This window comes from Chlorocebus sabaeus, chromosome 10, assembly GCF_047675955.1.
Source record: "Chlorocebus sabaeus isolate Y175 chromosome 10, mChlSab1.0.hap1, whole genome shotgun sequence".
Classification (NCBI taxonomy): Eukaryota; Metazoa; Chordata; class Mammalia; order Primates; family Cercopithecidae; genus Chlorocebus; species Chlorocebus sabaeus.
Window position 1 is genome coordinate 60436817 of NC_132913.1, and position 22146 is coordinate 60458962.

General features: G+C 37.5%; 1 protein-coding gene across 2 annotated transcripts in view; it reads left to right on the forward strand.

Annotated features, from left to right (window-relative positions):
* MAP3K20 (mitogen-activated protein kinase kinase kinase 20) overlaps positions 1 to 22146 on the forward strand; it is a 189118-nt gene that overhangs the window by 119142 nt on the left and 47830 nt on the right. For both annotated transcript variants that reach the window (XM_007965380.3, XM_007965383.3), the window contains exons 8-11: positions 86 to 172; positions 5873 to 5947; positions 11862 to 11968; positions 18994 to 19129. In XM_007965380.3, coding sequence (XP_007963571.1) covers positions 86 to 172; positions 5873 to 5947; positions 11862 to 11968; positions 18994 to 19129 — 405 coding nt within the window. The remainder of the gene's footprint in view (positions 1 to 85; positions 173 to 5872; positions 5948 to 11861; positions 11969 to 18993; positions 19130 to 22146) is intronic.

The window sequence follows — 22146 nt, forward strand, 5'->3', positions numbered from 1 at the left end:
AATTACATGTTAGATAAAGTTTCAGTAATATGTACCAAAAAATATAAAGTGCAAGAATAAAAATTCCATTTTCTTTTTGTTCCAGGTTCTCTGGGAGATGCTAACAAGGGAGGTCCCCTTTAAAGGTTTGGAAGGATTACAAGTAGCTTGGCTTGTAGTGGAAAAAAACGAGGTAAGACTACGTTTCTCCATTCAGGTACATAGATCAGAAAACAGTATTGGGGTTTTGCAAAAGACTTTTTCATCTTCTTCAAATTGAAAGTAAGTTCACGCTTATGGAAAGATTAGCAGTAGGAGCTAACACAAAGGGTCAAAGTGATGTTATTCCTCATGAATGGACCCTTTACATCTAATTGTTGCAGCTTCACGTCGTGATGCTGTAGATCAAAAATTGTACAAGTACTGTACTAGTTTCTCAGTCTCAATTGTAAAACCTAGGGGTTTGTTCTTAGTGATGAAAGAAGCCATTGCGTCCAAGGTAGGGGAACAGTTTAACTCCATCTCCTGCGTTTAGGACATCTTTTTTACTGGCCGGGAGTTGATATATCTGTAAGAGACCTTCAGCTACTTCAACTTACCTCTCCCAGCAGGAGTCACTATAGTACAAGAAACTGTCGCTTAGATGAGAATTTCAAAAATAAAAGAAGAAAAAATAGTTTCAAAAAAGGGAAAAATTACAGTTTTGCCACCTACGTTGAACACTACATTGAAGATGAGCTCCTCACTGGAATTGGCGAGGCAGTGGCATAACTGCTCGCTTCTTCATGCAGAGCCTTTCCATTTCAAAAGAACTTCAGTGGCGTAAACACCGTTTGTGCTGTGTCCCCAGCCTCGCTTCTCTTCTTCCCACAAATTGAGGCTTTCAGTTAGTTGGACCTATGAGCCTACATCAGAGAACATGGTACATTCATATCAAAGAGAGCAACTACATTTTGAAAGGTTTAAAATTGTGACTGAAACGCACAGCCATGGAAATTCTCAGCATAAGGATGAAGCCTCCAATATCAAGGTATTATGAGAACTTAGATCATGTAATGGAAGCAAGCAGTTGTCTTTGCAATGCAAAACTACTCTATTTCACAAAACTTCTTCATTTCCAAATCTTATCTGTGTGCTCTCCACAAAGGGTAAGACTGCAACCTTAAAATAAAATAATTTGCAAAAAGGTGAATATATAAAAATATTCCCTTTTTAATGCTCTAAAAGAGTTAGATTGATCTGCTTCCCAGGTGAGTGCAGGAATAAACTAGATTAATCAAAAAGCTGCTATTGGCTAGGAGAAACCAAGTTTCCATCTTTTAGATCACATAATCCAAAGTTACCATATAATTTTTCCTCCTGATTCATTGGGAGTGGATGAAATGTTGATGATAGCTGAAACTGATGGGAAAGAGCTGCCAATTTAAGAAATGAAAAGGAGTTATATGCAATAATATGCCTTACTCATTGTTTCACAGGAGCTGTTCTGTTTTAATTAAAAGTGATAGTAATTACTCATGTGCTATTAAATAAGATCTTACACACAGGATAACTTATATTGTCATAATATGAGGACACACGTGTTTCTGTTCTATTTCTTTTGCCAGTGAGATGATTAGAGATCTGGTTCTGGGTTTACAAATGAAAGCAAAGAAAATTACTGACCTTGTGTAGACTCTGGAACCAAAACGTCCAGTGTAATCTTTTCCCTCTGCACTATTCCAAGATAAACTAGGAGAAAGGTTTTTTTTGTGTGTGTTTTTTTTTTAAAGCTAACTGGACCCTCCAAATATGTATAAGACAGAATAATTAATATTTTAAAATAATAATGTATCTAAAGGGTGGCAGAATAGATAAACATTTTAAAGCACTCTTTAAAACATTGGAGTATCTGTGAAGGATTTTTAAAGCTGAAGAAAAAAATGAATTTAGAAGCTGCCTGGATAGTTGACTTGAGGATTGGAATCACCCATGAATAACCTTCAGAACCTCTTCAACACTGTACATGCAGAAGCAATCTTTTTTCTCCCCGGAGATCCCAGAAAGTAGACTTTACTATTTTATTCATAGTGTGTTCTGATGATCAGCTAATAACTGATGAAGACTACTCAAATACTTCCCACACTGTATTCATTAACTATTATGGTAAGTTGAAAAAAGCCTACATGGTGAAATACATTTTCTCAACTTTCTAATGAATTTCAGTAAAATTGGGTATTACAAGGATATTTATCTGCTATTCTCATTCTGTACAATATTTATTTGTCAAAAATATGGAAATTAAGTTTCAATGTAATTTTCAATATCGTCATTCAAGAAGGTATCTTCATTTCACCTCACAAATGGAGGTAACCATTTCCAAAATAAATTCTGTTGACATAGCATTAAGATAATTCACAAGGGTTTATTTCATTTCATAACAAAATTGAAGCTTTGACTTAAAGAAATATAATGTACCAAATCCCTTCAACTTCTAATTATTTTACTTTATTTTTACTATTGAATATTTTGGGTTATGGGTTGAAAAGAGAAAGTCGTATTTTTAACAGGCCTCATTTAAATAAAGAATGACATGTTCGAGTGTTCAGTAAGACATTTTAAGTGTTATCTAGTCATCTATAATACCTATATCCAAGTATTAGAGTTGTCTTCTTTTAACTTTTTATTTTGAAATAATTATAGATTCACACGAGTTTTCAAAAATATTACAAAGAATCAAAAAATTAGCTGGGTGTGGTTGTGCATACCTGTAGTCCCACCTACTGGGAAGACTGAGGTAGGAGGATCCCTTGAGTCCAGGAGGTCAAGGCTGCCACCATTATCACACCACTGCACTCCAGCCTGAGTGACAGAGTGACACCCTGATTCAAAAAAGTTTTTTTTTATTTTTAGTAGAAACGGGGTTTCACCATATTGGCCAGGCTGGTCTTGAACTCTTGACCTCAAGTGATCCACCTGCCTCAGCCTCCCAAAGTGCTGGGATTTATAGGCATGAGCCACCGCGTCCAGCCAAAAAAGTTTTTTAAATTAACAAAAACTAAAGAAATTTGTGTACTCTTCACCCAGCTTCTCTCACTGGTGAAATCTTACATGTCTGTAGTATACTGTCAAGACCAGGGAATTGAGATTGGTGCATTGCTCTTACCCAGACAATAGACCTTACTCATTTTCACCATTTAAGATTACTTTTTGCATCTATAGAAAAATCAATACTTTCTAAAAATTATATCTGAAGATCTTTGCTTCTAATCCCTTAATAATAAAATGAGATGTTTAAGCAATCATTTTTCTAATATTAAATCCTATTAAAACTAGATTCATAAAGCACTGCTAAACTTTACAAAGTAAACCATGAACCTTTATAGAAGGCATGAAATTAAGAGGGCATTACTCATACATTTTTTAAATGAAACAGATAGGTATATTTGCTTTTGTCATTTCCATGGAACTCAATCAGTGATCATTCAGAATGTTCTGGTAGCATAATTTCTATTTTTATAAATACTTAAATGCTTACATATAAGGTGTTCTAACTAACAAAACTATTTGACTAACATAGAAATGTTCATAAAAATCCACTGTTCTTGATTATACTTTAGAAAAAGATAAAAACTTGAGTTAAAAAAAATTTTACGTCTTATGTAGAAAATGGTGCAAAAATGAATATGGTCCTTAAAAAATGTCATGCCTAGTTTAGTGATTGGGAAATATTTTAATTTGAAACTTTTATTTAAAAATATTGAAGTTTTAAGTAGTATTGCAAACCTGGTGCTAAGATCTGGTTATTTCAGAATGTTTTCATGTATTAGGAATGCCCACAGTTATGTAATCAGGACTTAAATACTTTGAATTCTATTTTGAAGTACTTTTTAATGCACCAAAATAATCCATTGCATAAAGTGTCTGAGTCTAGATTTAACTGATATTTGACCACGTCAGATTATTTAAAATAATTGTGTCTCCTTGTGTAATGACTTCGATGTGGTATCTAAACAGTTTTTCAGTAAGAAAAGATCACAGAAATGATCATCCTCCGTATTCAGCCAGCTCACATTCAGTTCTCAGGAAAATGCTGAGACAAAGTTGTATTGAAAAATGTTACCATTGACGAAAACTCATTATTTTTAGTTACAGAGTACATTCAAGTGCATAATTGGAATTATAGTTATTTTTATTAGTTCCCACCTCCCAACCATTTTATATTTAAAAAAGTAAACACCTGAATTTTTTTTTTTTTTACCTTCATCAAAAGGTCTGCAGTTTACATTACAGTAAAATAATAGTACAGTTTAATACATCTTGTTCTATTCTGTGAAATCACAAGACTAGAAGTTTAAAAGTGCTTAGCACGGCCTTTAGTTCCAAGAGAGCTGTTTTGTTTTTCAACTTTGCTTTGCTTTGATTTTAGGATTATCTGTAATTCAAAATACAGTTTGTCAGTTTTCTTGTCAGGGCAACTATGTTTCTAGTTTCTCATAGCCTCCCCCAAATCCAGCTAAATTCAGTTTCAAGTTTTTATTTGCAAAACTTCTTTGGCAAACAAAACTGTGCAATAAGTCTTAACACTTCTTAGTACAGCAGTTCTCAACTCCATCACACCCAATGCTCATTTTGTACTATGTTAACAACCCCTTACACTCCCTTGCGGTGAAATTCAAAGGTAACACAACTACCTACAGACGTCATATTGTAAGTTAACATAATGCTTTAACTGTAATATAAAAGAGAAATAAATGAAAGATGTTTTCCAGTGTACAAATGCTCAAGCATGACCACACCAGAGGAGATGATGGAACAGTTTTAGGGGATAAATAGAACTCAGCAGCTACAAATGCATCCGGATGGAGTTGGGTTGTATTAACGACTCCAGTGCTGGGAATAGCACTGTTGTTGTTGATATTTGTCAGAAATCTTGATAAAGTTATGAATCATGCAAGAATTAATAAGCCTTTGATTTATTTCATTTGGTAGATGCATTCTGCAAAGTTCAGTGTATCTTAAAACTGTTCAAAAAAATACTTTGTGTTTATTTGTAAGTTAGAGTTAGATTCCAGGCCCAGAAAATTATAAACCTCATTGTTTGCTTGTTTTACTTACATGAATGTAAATGGGGCATTTGAAATTTTGTGGGATACAAGGGAGTTCTTGGTTATGCAGGATTTTATGGTATATTGAATTGTCTAGCATTCCTGACCTGTTATACTTAGAAGTCGGTTGCAACCTACCAGTCTCTAAAACAAACACAAATGCTTCTGTGGAATAGAGGCACCACGAGTTCTGTGAGAAGCACCACTGTAGGATGTTAGAACAGGACCATCCTCACGTTATAATTTTTGTGATATCGGGTCCTTAAAGTATATGGGTTTGACCAAAACAAAGCCATAATCAGTCACACATTCAGAATGTCTTATTTACCACTGAGAAATGAACAGTTTTTAAAATTATCTCTGTGATCTGTGCTCAGATGTTTTCAGAATGGTATACCTGCTGCCAAAGCTAAACTAGTTTCTAGTTACCTGGCCTATTTACATATATCGTAAGTTGCCTATAAAAGCACAGTGATGTGTGGTTTTACATTTAGTATTTAAGTTCCGACTTGCCCCCTCCTACTAGAGTTCTGTTTAGATATTTTATGTTTTGTTGCATTAGTTGTACTGAACCTGACTTCTCCGTTCACTACAGTTCCCTTTCAAGAAAAAGTATGAGTCTTTAGAGATTACAAATCTAAACATAAATTGTCACCTGTCACATATTAATCAATGGAAGCTTTAAACTTCATGCCTTGATTATGTTCTTAAATTAACTGTATTATGACCCTTCAAATAGTGTTTGCTGACATGAATGAATAAATCCCTGTGCTTTATTTTGTTTTCTTTCCGTGTCTCTATTGTAGAGATTAACCATTCCAAGCAGTTGCCCCAGAAGTTTTGCTGAACTGTTACATCAGTGTTGGGAAGCTGATGCCAAGGTATACATATGTATTTTTGTTATTGTTTAGAATTCTGAAGTTTCTCTTGCTTGGCTTTCAGTTTTTAAAACTTAAGGTAATAAAATTCATTACAAAGCAAAGCTGGATTGATGCCTCTGTGAGCCCCAGATTGACTGTTAAGGTTTTCTGTTGACATCTGCTTAATCTTGATCTCTAGAGACTCATTATTAACTCATTCTTATAGCATGCTTTGACATTCTGGATTCAGTAAAAATAATTTTATTATTTTGTTTTTAATTTTTAGTAATAACTATTGCACCTGTATGCTATTGAGATGGCTGAGACACAGTACTTATAATATGCCAGGCACTGTTTCAAACACTTTATGTATGTTAACTCATTTGTTCCTCAGAATGTCTCTATGAAATATATGCCTCAATTATCCTCATTTAACAGATGAAGAACCAAGACATACAGAGGTTACATCATGAGCTCAAGGCCACACAGCTAGTAGGCAGTAGAGCTGGACGTGAACCCAGGTAGTAGGGCTGGACATGAACTAGGTCTGGCACAGTCCCTGCTCTTAACCAGTGCACTGTTTCGCTTTTCTAGCCAAAGAGCAGACAAAAGTAGCACTTCTAGAGCATCTTGATATGTACTCCCTGTCCAGCTTCAGTGATGTGTTTGAGCTCCACATTAGAGTTGGAGAAATTCCAAGGCTTAGGCTTTCATGCGCTTATCACATTTGAGCATGAAGGGCTCATATCCTTTCCCTGCAAAGATGATTTTAAAAGACTCTCACATACATATGGAAATATTTACAGATGAAATGATAGGCTAGTCTTGGATTTGCTTCAAAATAAAGTGAAGGGAAATGGATGATGGTATAGATTAAACAGGATTGGCCATGATAATTTTTGAAGCTGGGTGATAATATATAGAGGTTCATGATATTGTTATCTCTACTTTTGTGTATTTTGGAATTTTCCATAATGAGTTAAAAATAAAAAAAATTCTCACAGATTAAACATTAGAATAAAAAAGCAGTTACACTCAAAGGAACAAAAATTTTATGGTTTAAATTTGTCCAGTTTTTTGTGGAAATAGAAGTATTACAACTGATCTTTTAAACAGAGACTAAAAGAAAGAATCAAATTTCTTACTGAATTTAAACCCTGTTCCAATCTGACCCCCAAGAAGAATGGCCATAAAATATTGTCTGTTCTTCTACAATATGTTTCTTTAGTGGGAATAACTCAGAAGCAGTTGGTGACAGTGGAGACTGGGGACTATGTTAGTATAACACAGAATTCATGTTGATTGTTCATAATGTTTCCCAACACATTGTTCCGCACTGAGCACAAAGTGTAATAATGCAGCCAACAAGGCAGCAAGGGACCAGTGCTAGGAAACCTATTCACTCCACATGCTCCTTCTTGACTTGGCTTAGCTTAACTTGGAAGAATTTGTTGCTGGTTCTCCCAGCAACAAACTGTGCTGTGTACATGTTGCAAAATCTTTGCTTTCACTCCTATTCTTTAGACTTCCCTTACCCTTTTTTTAAGTAGAGTCCTAGATATTCCTAGTATTATTTTTACTAAAGAATCGTGTTTTTCAACTGTGTTAGTATTTTATTTAGGATTGTTGTTCTTTTTATTAGCATTTGATGACACAGTTGCGTGGTTTTTAAATGGTCTGCCCTACTCCCATTTAGGCCCTATAATTTTTAGTACATGATTTTGCAGAATAGGGATTTTTAAGCATTAAGAGAAATGCCTATACTTTGCAACTAATTCAGTAGAAACTATAAGCAGGTATTTTCAAGCTTGCTTTAAAACATTTATTTTATGCTGTTAAAATGGTATCATACTACTCCTTCCCTGTCCCTCTTACTAGTTATATGTGCATTGTGATGTGTAAGTCATTTTGGACATATGTTTCTCTGTGATGCATAAATGGAAATTTTGCCTGAAATTATTTGCATTGAATTTGATTATTGCTACTAGATCTCTATAATTGTGATTCTATTTCAGTATGCAAAGCAAGTTTTGAATTTCTTAATTGGGTGCTCAGTACCACATTAATTAAAATTCTAAGAATGCACATTTATGGTACATTGATTAAATGATACTATAAGCGCCTTACACAACAAGAACATTAGGCCCAGTGTTGAAACCATGCAGGTATGTCTTTAATATGTGGTAAGCTAACCCTTCTTTAGGACCAAAGAAACCTTGCATTCCAGCCACATGAAGTATAAAGGAAGTTTAAGATTGATTTTTATTTTCTAAATCCGTGACATTTTATTCTGATTAAACAATGACATTTCCCCTGTAGTTAATTTGGTTAAATACCTGGCCACAGCCCACATTCCAACTCTCTCACTGCTGATCTCCTCTAGACACACTTACGTACTTTCATTCCCAAACCTGTTCTCTTTGTTCTTTTCTTTCTCCTCTGAATATTTCATCATCAAGTCTTCCTTGATTATTCTATTTATCCCACCTCAGCTTTAGCACTTCTTTTCCTAAACCACAGTCTGGGCCTTACCTAGTACAGCTGTATTTTTAAAGACATATTTTCTTCCTAGATGTACTGAAGCTTTATAAGGGTGTAGAGGTAATTGTTACATGTGTTTCCCTATTGCACATTACATCAGTTTGGAAAGTGGATGCCCAATTTGTTGTTGCCTGAAGTAGTCAGACCACCATACGTTTCCTGAGAGGTACATACATTTTCTGGCTAGAAATATGTAGCAGTTCAACCAGAAGTTAGTGCCAGTCCTTTGCACATATGTAGAGCAATAGTTAAAGTACTTTCTTTTTTTTTTTAAGTCCTTAGATTTTTAGAGTATTGACATCTAGATTAAAATATTCAGCCCACCTATAGAACTGGTGTTCTTTTGCAATGAGGGTCGGGGCAGAGGTGGTGATGTATGCAAGAGGAAGCTGATATTACGTAAATGTCAAGTCCTTCTAGTGACTTACAACAGGTGCTCAAAATATTTTATTGAAGAGAAGGAGAAAGAAAGGAAAGGTAGGTATTGGTTCAGGTCCTAAAATGACTTTTCTAAATAGGGAAAAAAGTAAGTTGGCCTGGTGCAGTGGCTCACGTCTGTAATTCTAGCACTTTGGGAGGCCGAGGCAGGCGGATTGCCTGAGCTCAGGGGTTCGACACCAGCCAGGCAACACAGTGAAACCCTGTCTCTACAAAAATACAAAAAATTACCTGGGCGTGGTGGCATGCACCTGTAATCCCAGCTACTTGAGAAACTGAGGCAGGAGAATCACTTGAATCCAGGAGCCAGAGGTTGCACTGAGCCAAGATCACACCACTGCACTCCTGCCTGGGTGCCGGAGCAAGACTCCATCTCCAAAAATAATAATAATAATAAGTTGAAGTAATAAATTCAATAGGAAGTAGTATCTTACGCTTACGTGATAAAAGATGTTGAAGAGTTTAGGAACAGAGCCCTTGGTTCTGTAACTTCCTGTGTGATGCTAGGTACTTCCTACTCTTCTGAGACTTGTCCTTACCTATAAAATGAAGATAACAGATAGAGAAATAATGTATGTAGATGCTTCATAAATGGTCCCAGTTTTTATTTTAATTTTTTTGAATAAGCAAAATAATGACTAAAAGGAACGTAATCCCCTTCAGAGGAATTTATATGAGATCCTAGACCAAATATGTATTCTGTAACCAGAATATTCATAGAATAGTATTACCACAAAAAATCTATATTGTTATCACCTCTTAAATGTTCACTTTGATAACCTCTATCCAAGAGTAGGTTCTGACTATAAAATTAAATTTTTTCTAGGGATGCTGGCCATCCAATTACAGAAGAGTTTCACCTTATTTTAAGAATGATTAGATGTAGGGAAATTATTCTTTAAAAATTCATTAGCTCCTCCTGCTGCTTTTCCTTGCAAAATGAAAATCCTTTATTATATAATTAGCTCTTATGCAAATGATTAAAACATTTTTCTGGCCAGGTACAATGGCTCATGCCTGTAATCCCATCACTTTAGGAGGCTGAGGCAGGAAGATCACTTGGGACAAGGAGTTTGAGACCAGCTTGGGCAAGATGGCGAGACCCCTCTGAACAAAAAACTAAAAAATTAGCCAGCCATGGTGGCAAACACCTTTAGTCCCCGCTACTTGGGAGGCTGAGGCGGGAGGATTGGTTGAGCTCTGGTGGTTGAGGCTGCAGTGACCTATGATCACGCCACTGCATTCCAGCCTGGGCAACAGAGCAACACTCTGTCTTTAAAAAAAAAAAAAAATGCTGGGTGTGGTGGCTCACGCCTGTAATCCCAGTACTTTGGGAGGCCGAGGCAGGCAGATCATGAGGTCAGGAGATCAAGACCATCCTGGCTAACACGGTGAAACCCCGTCTCTACTAAAAATACAAAAAAAAAAAAAAATTAGCCGGGCATGGTGGTGGTCGCCTGTAGTCCCAGCTACCCGGGAGGCTGAGGCAGGAGAATGGCTTGAACCCGGGTGGCAGAGCTTGCAGTGAGCCAAGATCACGCCACTGCACTCCAGCCTGGGCCACAGAGTGAGACTCTGTCTCAAAAAAACAAACAAACAAACAAAAAAATCATTTTAAAACCCGATATGTGCTGGGAGAAATTAAGAGGAGGACAAAATTAAAGAAAATAAATGGAACACTTTTCAAGCTTCCTACTTAAGGCATTTGCCTCTTTGCTTATTAGAAGGCTTAATATATATCAGTAACATTTATCTATGTATGCCCTTTTCAAGGAAAGACACAGACACACACATGCACACAAGTGCCCTTGAAAGAGAATAATAATGGCAGAACTCAATATATGTCCTAGGTTTTTATATTTCCAAGAAATGGAAAAATTGCTTTTCTTAGTAATGTAGGAAGCACTTAAATCCTGAGAGCAAGCCACCTCAACACTGTTTCTTCTTGTTTTTGTGCTCTTAAATTAAAATGCATGTTTTAATTGCTGCAACTGTAATTTGTTCAGTAATGGTGTAATTATGAGACATGATGAAGAGAGAATGTGCATCATCCTTTTTATTATCTTTCTCTATTTTTGTTTTAACCTTTTGTCTCAACCTTGGCTAGAGTCTAAAGAGACAGACTAGAATAGTTCTAGTTACTGCTAGCTGAAGAAACACACTTAATGCTCATTTCTAGTGAACAGTACCTTAAGTGTCTTAGCACTAAAGCCAATTATAACAGAAAATAAATATTGAGAACAGTGAAGTTATGATGGCTTTAAAATTGGGGGATTTTTTTTTCTTTCTTTCTTTCTTTTTAACTTTACTTGTATGGTCAGGGGCACATGGCCAGGTTTGTTACGTAGGTAAATTGTGCGTCATGGAGGTTTGGTGTACAGATTATTTCCTCACCCAGGTGATCAGCATAGTACCTGAATTTTTTTTTCTGACAAACCAATTTGGAAAATTCTATTAGTTCCAATAGATTGATAGGTAGATTTTCCGCCAACACTTTATCATAAAAATTTTCAAACAAAGAAAAGTGGAAAGAATTTTACAGTGAACACTAACATACCCACCACACACAGTCTACCGTTAACTTTTTACCAGCTTTATCACGTAGGTTTTTAAAGGACTTCACTGTTTCCTTTTAGGAGTTCTTAATCATAACTAAAAGAGAGAATTAGTGTTCTCTCTTCCTGGAGAAAAACATGAATTATCCCAACCTTAGGCCACATGATAGAAAAACAATATCTGAATCTCTCCATGTGAATAGTTCACTGAGAATAAAGAATACAGTTCCCTAAACCTGAGTGATCTGATGAGTGTAAAATAACTACATCAGGACATTGCATCATGTTTTATTTTGTTATGGTGGGTTGAGTTTATTACTATGCTTGTAGTATCTACGTTTTCTCTTAAGTATCTCCTTTGTTAAGTCCCAACGAATGATTACTGATTTTCTCTTCTTCAGAAACGGCCCTCATTCAAGCAAATCATTTCAATCCTGGAGTCCATGTCAAATGACACAAGCCTTCCTGACAAGTGTAACTCATTCCTGCACAACAAGGCGGAGTGGAGGTGGGTAGCCCCGACACCAGGCCACAGCGTCTGGCTTTGAAAGACCATCACTCGTCTCAATGAAGAAGAGAACCAGAGATCTGAATGACAGTCCTGATTTCTGAGCATAGTTTAGGGGAGAAATAAAAAAGGTTTTTTTATGATTTTGGAAATCTTATAAGTCCTGAATTTCATAAGTAAGCAAGAAATAGTGTTTCTCCAAGCTTGTTGCCTTATTGAGGCCGGGCACAGTGGCTCACGCCTGTAATCCCAGCTCTTTGGGAGGCCGAGGTGGTTGGATCTCCTGAGGTCAGGAGTTCGAGACCACCCTGACCAACATGGAGAAACCCCGTCTCTACTAAAAATGCAAAAACTTAGCCGGGTGTGGTGGCACATGCCTGTAATCCCAGCTACTCGGGAGGCTGAGGCAGGAGAATCACTTGAACCTGGAGGCAGAGGTTGCAGTGAGCCGAGATCTCGCCACTGCGCTCCAGCCTGAGCAACAAGAGTGAAACTCTGTTTCAAAAAAAAAAAAACATTGAAATCATATCTTCTGAGACAAAAGATGGTTACCAGACATTTCTCTGTGTTTATGCTTTGTTAGGAAGCTTTGTTCTCTGTTCCGTAAGAAACAGGGATACTGTTTACCTTGAAATGTGCAGAGCACTGTGTCTGCTAGTGGAGGGGGACAGGGAGACTCTAAAAAATACTCTTAAAAGAAAACTTTGGATGTCATAAATCCTTTTAAAGCTTGTTGAATAAACTTAATAATGAGAAAATTGTATTGTATGAGTGGAAGAATAAACCCGGGATGAAACATTTGAGCCAGGTCACATGATGCATGAATATAAATAGCATGTTTGGAAGCTGACATTATTCCCCCCCTGACTCAGCAGAGATTTAGGTAACTTCATCTCTGCTCCTGATAGCCGTGGGCAGTAACATGACGCCTTACGCCATCTGCTGATGCCAAATGAATACTGCATGCACTTTGAAAATTACTGCGTTGTTTACTCCTGTTGCTAGATACTTCTTTGGGCTGTTTGTTGTTTTACAATAACCTTATTTGTTTTTATTCCTTTGAAATATCTATCTAGGGCCAGTGAGGTAAATGAATTTTTATTTAGGGATACAAAAATTATACAGTGAGCTCAAGTCTAGGTATAACAGACTTTTTTCCTGGGCTGAGATAATCAACAAAACAAAACATGTACGTAATATTTGTTTTTTGCAGTAAGAGATGAGTATACATGTCATCAGATCACTCTCCTCTCCTTTAAAATCCATATATGAGTTCCCATTGCTCTTAAGACAAAGACCAGAATACTTGGCACAGTGGCTCATGCCTGTAATCCCAGCACTTTGGGTGGCCAAGGCGGGTGGATCACTTGAGTCCAGAAGTTCAAGACCAGCCTGGGTGACAGAGCAAGACCCGGTCTCAAAAAAAAAAAAAAAAAAAAAAGGACCAGAATACTTACCAAGACTCACAAGACCCTCAGTACTCTGGCCTCACCAGCGTCAGCTTAAGATCATTCTTCCCTTAATTTCTGGCTTTCAGTCCCTCAACCGATGCATAGTTCTCCCCATTCAGGGTCTTTACAAGCACAGTTTCCTCTCTTTAAAACTTATCCCATTTCAGCTGTGAACCACGCCTGCCGTCACACCCCACCTTAACTCCTGTTCATCATTCACATAGCAGTTGAATAATACATCTGCAGGGAAAGGCTTCCTGACCCCAAGCCAGATCAGGTTCCACTTTATGTGCTCTGACAGCATCTCCTTCATAGGCTTCACCGCTATTGGAATTAAGAAGTAATTTGGCAGTTAGTTGTTTAATGTGTGTCTCACGGGCTGAAATGTGAGAAAGGCAGACAATCACGTTTGCTCATCACTCACAGCATCAAAATGTGCCTTGAACACAGCATTTGCTTAGTAAATATTTGGGGAAGCAAGAGAGAAAATTACCATGGTGGTAATAATATAAAAAGAGATTATGATATTATACAAGAGAATATAAATATGTAAGTTAATTTGTTTGCCATGACAAAAGTACTTCTTATATTCATTCATTCATTCATTATCCATTCATTGAACTTCTGCTGGTGTGAGAACAACTGGTGCCATTCTGGTACTGGGCTGTAGCAATGAGCACAAGAGTCCCAGGGCACATGGAGCTCTCCAGCCCAAGTGTCCAATGTTAAACTATTAAATATATTCAAAACGATCTCATTTCTATTTTGACAAGTATCATGACAGAGAAGTATACTAGAGAGCAGATAACCATGAAATCTGATCTAGTCCAAGGACATGGTAAAAGGATTCTGGAGAAAATGCCATTTGATCTATTATCGAAGGGATTAGTAAGATTTTAATACCAAGATAGGAAGTCTTTTAAAGTATGTCAACAAGGCCAGGCGTGGTGGCTCACACGTGTAATCCCAACACTTTGAGAGGCCGAGGTGAAAGATTGCTTGAGCCCAGAAGTTCGAGACTAGCCTGGGCAACATAGAGAGAGCTCATCTCTACTCACATTAAAAAAAATTAGCTGGGCATTGTTACTCTAACCTGTGGTCCCAGCTACTCGGAAGGCTGAGGTGGCAGGATCACTTGAGCTGGGGAGGTCGAGGCTGTATTGAGCCGAGATCAGGCCGCTATACTCCAGCCTGGGCTACAGAGTGAGATCCTATTCAAAAAAAAAAAAAAAAAAAAGGAAAGAAAAGAAATGAGAAAGCTGTGCAAAAATGTAGGGACACTTCTTCAGCAAAGCATCATTGAGAAGGGTAAACCAGAAATGGTATAAAGTACAATAAACAGAGAATAAAAATAAATTAAAAATGATTATATCTCCATACACAGAGTAATAAGGTCATTCCTAAAATCACAGGTCTGATAAATGATTTCAAAGTAGAGCCTACAGTCTAGTTTATTTAGAATGATTCTATTTTTTATAAAATATATTATTGTGTATATGTACACAGAGAAAAGTATCAAAAAGTCAGTGTTATCCGTGGGTAACGGAATTATAGAGTGTTTTTTATTTGTATATCTTTATTTCCTACTTCTTCCACATTAAACATGGACTAGTTGCATGATAAATTCAATTTTTAAAATGCTTGAAGGTGAAAGTGAGGGAAATGAAACTGATGATTGACAATGGGGAAAAAAGGAGGTAAAATACAGTGACGTATTTTAGTAAAAGGAATACAGTTGCCTAGGGGGCCTCCTCATCTTTCAGGAACTGTTAATCCTGTTCTGAGAGCTGGAGAGAGAATATATATCCTGACCCGAACCAGTAAACCACAGTTTGAGAAGCAGCAGAGCTGTTTTCACTGAAGTAGGCAATTGGTTAAAAACAGAGAGGACTATAATAGTAATTTTAATAATAATAAACACAGTTGTCACTTATTAGGTTTTTACCAGATGCTTGTACTTCATTTAGATTTTCTTTTTTAATCCCCATAGCAACCCTAAATTATATCACAGATGCAAAGGTAAATTGAGTAACTTGCTCAAAATCATACAGTACTGAGAACAGAACCCAGCACAGAATACAGTAACAGAAACTGGGTGGTCTGGTAACACAGCCTGCCCTTGCACCCATGCTGTACAGTGCGGTTACTAGACTTGTGGCCATTGTCATGCTCTCTTCTCATTAGTATGCAATATTCCCTTGACTGAATTCCTTTTTAGCTAAGAGAAATATTATAGGGCATGATCATTTTAGGTTATTAAGGTGTCTAACTCAATATGTAAACTCCTGAAAAGAATTATGTGTTTTTATCAGATAATCTCAACATTTCAAAAGACAACACATTCGAACTACTCCTTCTTTCCCCCCAACTTTTATCTAGTGTCTGAAACCACATGACTGGTGTCCAAAGAGTGTTTTAGTAAATTAGAGTCACAGTGATCACAGTGAAGCCTGATTCCAATCCTGCTGTGGTGTTTCTGGCAAATGATTATTTTCTGGTAGAGCTTCCTCTACACATAGACCAGATGCAACTTGTATTTTTAGAAAACTGAATGGTTATTCTGAAAACTCTTTTTAAAACTACATTATTAAAAACCACATAAACTGTGTTCTTTCATTTGACCTAATAAATGATAGGAACAAAATCTAGTGTCAGACTTTTCCTTATTCATCAGACCTTAAGCTTGTTTCTCCTCCCATTGACTTACTAGCAATAATGGCAATAAGCATTAAGAACAGAAAATGTGTCATCCTGTGGGTCCTGTTTTGGATTTTCATTAACCATGTAATTGTCTGTAGATCTGTGGCAACCCGCACTGAACGAGGCATGCAGTGTTGTGATGAGCGTTCAGATCTGTGTCTCTTGGCAAAACACTTGGTTGGTTGTGTTTCCCATGGTGACCAAAGTACTCTCACCGTGACATGCCTTCTTAAAAACAAAAACCCAGAGATCAAAACATGTAACCTTTGCAATTTGTGCAATGTTAGCACAAATCATGTAATATATAACACTACATTTAATAAACAGATTATACATTTATCATGTAATATATATGCTATATCACTCTTTTTACAAATTGACCTTTTATTTCAAAGTAAGTTTCTGTCTGATGAAAGAAGATAATTACAGTTCATTGCCTGTTTTTGGCATATGGAAAATTGATACTAGTTGACATTGACCTTGATTGGATTTGGCTTACGAGAAGACCATAATTTTCATCAACCAAGACATTTAAACTATATTTTTAGAACAAGAAGGTTATATAAATATATCAACAAATGCATTTGATACAAAACAATGCACCAAAAAAACCAAGGGAGCAGCTGTTTTTATGTCGTCCCCGGGTTGGGGTCACGTCTCTAATGGCATATAACCTCCCACACGATTTCAGACTCGGCAGTGTCGGGAGTGCTGTTGGAAAGCTGGGCCTGAGGAGACAGATTGAGGACGGAGATTTACTCGGTGTTAGTTTCTGTGTCACAGCTTCCCGTCCATTTAACTCTCGATCCGTTTTCCAGAAGTGCTCACAATCGCAGTAGGCTCCCAGAGCTGGAACTTGAGATGCATCTTTGGCTTAAATTACAAGTGAAATAGAATGTAGTGACCATTTACCCTGGTCTAAAAGAACATCAGTGAGATTAGTCTCACTGGCAGGGGCGTGGGGACTGGGTTGGCAGAAGCGCCGTGTAGACGCCGGCCCAGGCCTCTGCCATCGCACACTGAGCCCGACCAGCTCCCACCACCCCCTTGCCACCTACTGACCGCTTCACCGACTGAAGATGGCTCACTCTTCTTTTTTTATGACAAAAATTTACCCTAAGGTTTTTCACGCTGATTTTTTCCCTTCAGTCTTCCACTGAAAAATAAAAACTTTGTTTATGTGCATAGTCATAATATTTTTATCCGAAATATCAGGGATAAAATTTGGATTTTATGGTACAGTCATAATTCTGAAAGATGGCTGATTCACTGCCTTCTTTAGGGACTGTAATATGACTTACAGCCTTTTATGATTTTTCAAATGGCACCAGTAAAAGGGATGGGTGTTGATATTTGTGGGCGTCGCAGCAGAGGCTTCTTACACCTGATTGCTGCCTCCCTTGCTCTGAGGTGCATTTCAGTCAAGTAGGGAACTAAAGTGTTGAGCCAAATCCAGACCCACCTCCATACCTGTTCAGACTTGGATTTTGCCAGTGAATGTCCAGAACTTTTTGTTTTCATTCATTTGGTTAGTATCTGTAAGAGCATTGGAATGTTCCAATAAGAATAAGCTGTTTACTTACTGTTATTCTCCCTAGAAAGAAAAAGGCAGACTTTGGTTACATATATTCATTAACTTAGATATGGGGGCTTCTACCTTCCATAGTCAACATGTCAATCATGATTATGCCGTCGCAACACAGGACTGCCTCAGCGGCACCTGGAAGCAGCAGCTGGCAGCACCCAGCAGCTATTCTGCAATAGTCACCCAGTTCCCATCTTCTTCTGCATCCTTCTCTCCAGTGCCTTCTCTAGCCTTGACTTCCCTCTCCCTCTCCCTCATTCTCTCAGTATTGTTGCTTACTTACAGGCTTTTCAGAAACTCAAGGGAAAGAACTTCCAGTTCTGAAAACATAAATTTAGATTTAAACATTGCGACAGCCCTAAAGGAGAAAACCGTTTGTGCTGAGCCATGGTACCAGTTCCACTTTCTGTGAAGGACACATTTCTGTAACATAGCATGTGGTTCCAAGTGGTGAGGTTGGTTGGCCTATAGATACTAAGGAGATAACTTCCTTTAAAAATTATTAGAATTAAAAGGAACCTTAGAGTTCATCTGGCCCAGGGTTTTCTACATTTGCCTGATTGTAAAAATTACTCAGGTCTTTTATAAAATAATGAAAATTCCAGGGTCCCACTCAGGCCTACTGACTCATGAGCTCTAAGGAAGGGTCCTAGAAATCCATGTTTTGTTGGGTTCTGGTGTGTGGTTTTTTTTAAAAAAAACAAGTTGCCTATGTAAGTCTAAGGAACAGGCAGGTAGGGGAACCCTAATGTTCTATAACCACCACTCCTTACAACCAAGGAAACTGAGTCAGGTTAGTCAATTGATTGCTTGGGTTACTCAGCCAATGAGTAGCCTAAAGTGTCATCTCAACCACTTACCGATGGTGCGTTGTTTAACACCTAACCTGAATATCATTTTCCCACCTATACTATGAGATTAATACCTGTTTCTTGGGACTGTTATGGGAATAAGATGAGATCATGGATAACAGCACTTACAAACTGTAAAGAGCTAGATAAATGTAAGCATTTACTAAATGGTTGTACCAGGACACCAGCTCCATGGCTTATGCTGCACCCCAGTGGCTCTTCAACGCTTTGTTGAAATATTTTGAGCTTATATTTTCAAGCTAGAAACTACCTCTTGATATTTAAGGACATGAAAGATTCCTTCTCCTCCAGCAGCTTCCTGGTTGATTTTAAAGCACCGGCATTTGTCTTTTACTTTGATTAGCATTCTGATGGACCCACTAAGCGCTTGATGTCTCTTAAGTAAAGTTGAGACTTACACCAGCTATCCCTGTGCAGGTGCGAAATTGAGGCAACTCTTGAAAGGCTAAAGAAACTAGAGCGTGATCTCAGCTTTAAGGAGCAGGAGCTTAAAGAACGAGAAAGACGTTTAAAGATGTGGGAGCAAAAGCTGACAGAGCAGTCCAACACCCCGGTGAGTACCCTCCCCCTTCGCCGTCTTTCCACACGCTGCTTGTAGGCTGCGCGGCTGAGCATGGCAGCATGGCACCTCTTCCCCTGCCTCCCGCTGCCCCTCCTCATTTCCTGCCTCGCGCCTGTGTATCAAAGGGCCGGCGTGTGGACTCAAGCGGCGTTCATACCTAATTTCAATTAATAAAATGCCAGAGATTTAAAAGAAAAGCTTATCCTGTTTCTGGCTCCTTCCTTAAGAACTGTTATTCTGTCCGTGTGTTTGTATATTAGAATTACAATAATAAAATCCGATGTATTTTCACACCATCTGCTCAATCTCAGAACATGCACCTCAGTGCTGATTAACTCCTTCTAGTCGCTCAGTCATTAATAACTGTAACTCCAGCAGCTCACTGACTAACAGTCTTTGATGTGTCAGAACTTAACCATGTTTTCCTTGTAAAATGGAGCTAACCATGATGACATGCAAATGAGAAGCATTAATATTTCGTATTCAATTTAGTGTTATGATCAGGGGCAGCACAATATTGGAAGAAGATTCTCTCTGGACAAGCTTTCAGTATTTATTACACCTAGGCAGTATCTTGTTTTCTCCCACGTCTTGTATTTAGAGGAATATAAAAATTCTTTTTAAACATTTCACTGGTTATACAGTAACCTTGAGCTTACATGCTGATATGATATTATTAAAGTCTAATCAAATTTCAGCTTCTTTCCTATTTTAAATGGCATACCATTTTCAGGAATTAAGTATACATTTGTAATTGTTTTTTCCCAGGGTTTTTAATGGGCAATATTTGTTCACTTAAAATTACCCAAGTAATACTAGATTAAAAGTAAACATATATTTTAAATTCATTTTTGATAGTTGCTATGGTGATTATGCCAAAAAATACTGAAATGCCGTTCATTTTGTGGTCTTCCAAAAGCTTTCCTATCTTTAAAAGTCTTAATCTTCATTAAGCAGCCAATGCCCAATTGGAAAGTACTTTCCAGTGTCTAAAGAATAAAATAGTTTGTCTCCTTCCCAACTTGCGTGGAGAAGCAACGTGATATCCAAACAAGGAAAATACAATGAAGCTAAATGTTTACTATCAGATTCAATTTGGAAAAAAAGGACTTTGGTTCTCCAGGGAATTCCAAAATGAACCAAATTGCTATCCATAACACTACCATGGAACATTTTTAAAGTGCCACTTTTATCTGTGATTTTGACTTGGCTGGTGAGAAAAACGATGAGGGAGGTTTCCTGTTCTGGCTGACGTGGTGTCAGCAGGCAGCCTCTGAGAGCCTCACTCTAGGGATCTGCACCAGAGCAGTGCTTCTCCCAGAGCTCATGAGGGACAGGAGCAAAAATGTGACCTTGTCCCTAGAGCACAGCTTCTGAAGTCTGCAAGGTTTTGTTTTGTTTTAAAATGCATTGAAATCTAAAGCCGTAAAAGCGTTGCATGGCTTGACTCTTTCTAAATGTAGTATTGTAAGAAAAAACTTGAGCCATTCACATATGCTTCAGAACCTTTCTTTAGTTTATTGGCATCAGTTTTGCTAAGAAACGGGCTGCCTTGCACATAATTATTGCTCTTAGTAACATAGTTTCATAATAAATAATAAAACGCTCTGCAGTAAAGCTCTGTGTGCTCGGTAGGTTGCCTGCTTGAGTTTTTAACCCCACGAAACTTTCTGTGAAGGAACTGCTCTGAGGGCCACCATCTAACAATGGATAGCCTGTAGCACAATCTCAATGAGATTTTCTTCTTTTTTTCCTTATGGGAGATAAGTTTTCTTTCTTTACAGTACTTGCTTTTAATGTCTCTTCTGCTTAGAGCTGTTATTTCTGAAGGAAAGAAAGTTTATGTTCAGATATTTTGTAAGTAGGTATTTTCTTTTGTCCTCACATCAGTTTCTGTTTAGCTTTAACTGAGATTTCTTAGAGAAAGATGAAATAAACCTTTTAAAAAGGAAGTGGCCGGAGGTTTAGACTTCCTGTATGTGGCCTTATCTTAATTATGTAAGTTTAACATTTATATAACTTCATAAAAAATTGTATCATTCGATTAATTTCAAGGGCACTATTTTCGTTCCTAAAACTAAAACATTAGTTAAGGATATTTGGGGAGATTAATCTTTTATGCATAAATATGGATAATGTTTATTTTCTAATTATAGTTGAAGCTTGATGTAAACATTTTATTTATTTTAAGAATACAGGCTTATCTGAGAAACATTTATAGAGATCTTTAGAGTCAAACCTAATGTGAGGAATGACCCTCAAAATAATACAATGAGCCACAAAGAGTTCCTGAGAATATCTTACAATTGAAAACAAATTTCAGAAGCTGAGAATTTTGACTGCCAGGGAAATAACATCCTGTTTCCAGTGTTTAAGGATCTAAATCAATTATTTTCTTCCATATAATGGATACTTTTCAGTTGAATGATATGAAATTAAAGTTATTGAACTAAGAACTCCAGGAGGGTTTTTCCCAAAAGAGCGAGCTACTTTTTAAAAACTCAGCTCCAACTTCAGTTTAAAAATTAGGAAATTGAGGCCGGGCACGGTGGCTCATGCCTGTAATCCCAGCACTTTGGGAGGCTGAGGCGGGTGGATCACGAGGTCACACGTTCGAGACCAACCTGGACAACATAGTGAAACCCTGTCTCCACTAAAAATACAAAAAATTAGCTGGGTGTGGTGGCGGGCGCCTGTAATCCCAGACCTCGGGAGGCTGAGGCAGGAGAATTGCTTGAACCTGGAAGGCGGAGCTTGCAGTGAGCCGGGATAGTGCCACTGCACTCCAGCCCCGGAAACAGTGCGAGACTCCGTCTCAAAAAAAAAAAAAAATTAGGAAATTGATCCTGAATATTAGGTACCAGAATATAGCAGTCATCCCAGTATATTATTTGTACATTATTTATCATAAACGTATCCATTTTGAAACTATGCCAAAAACATAAGCCTTGATTTGCTTGTTTCTCAAAAGAAGAGGCAGTAACATTTTTCATATCCTAACAGTTTTA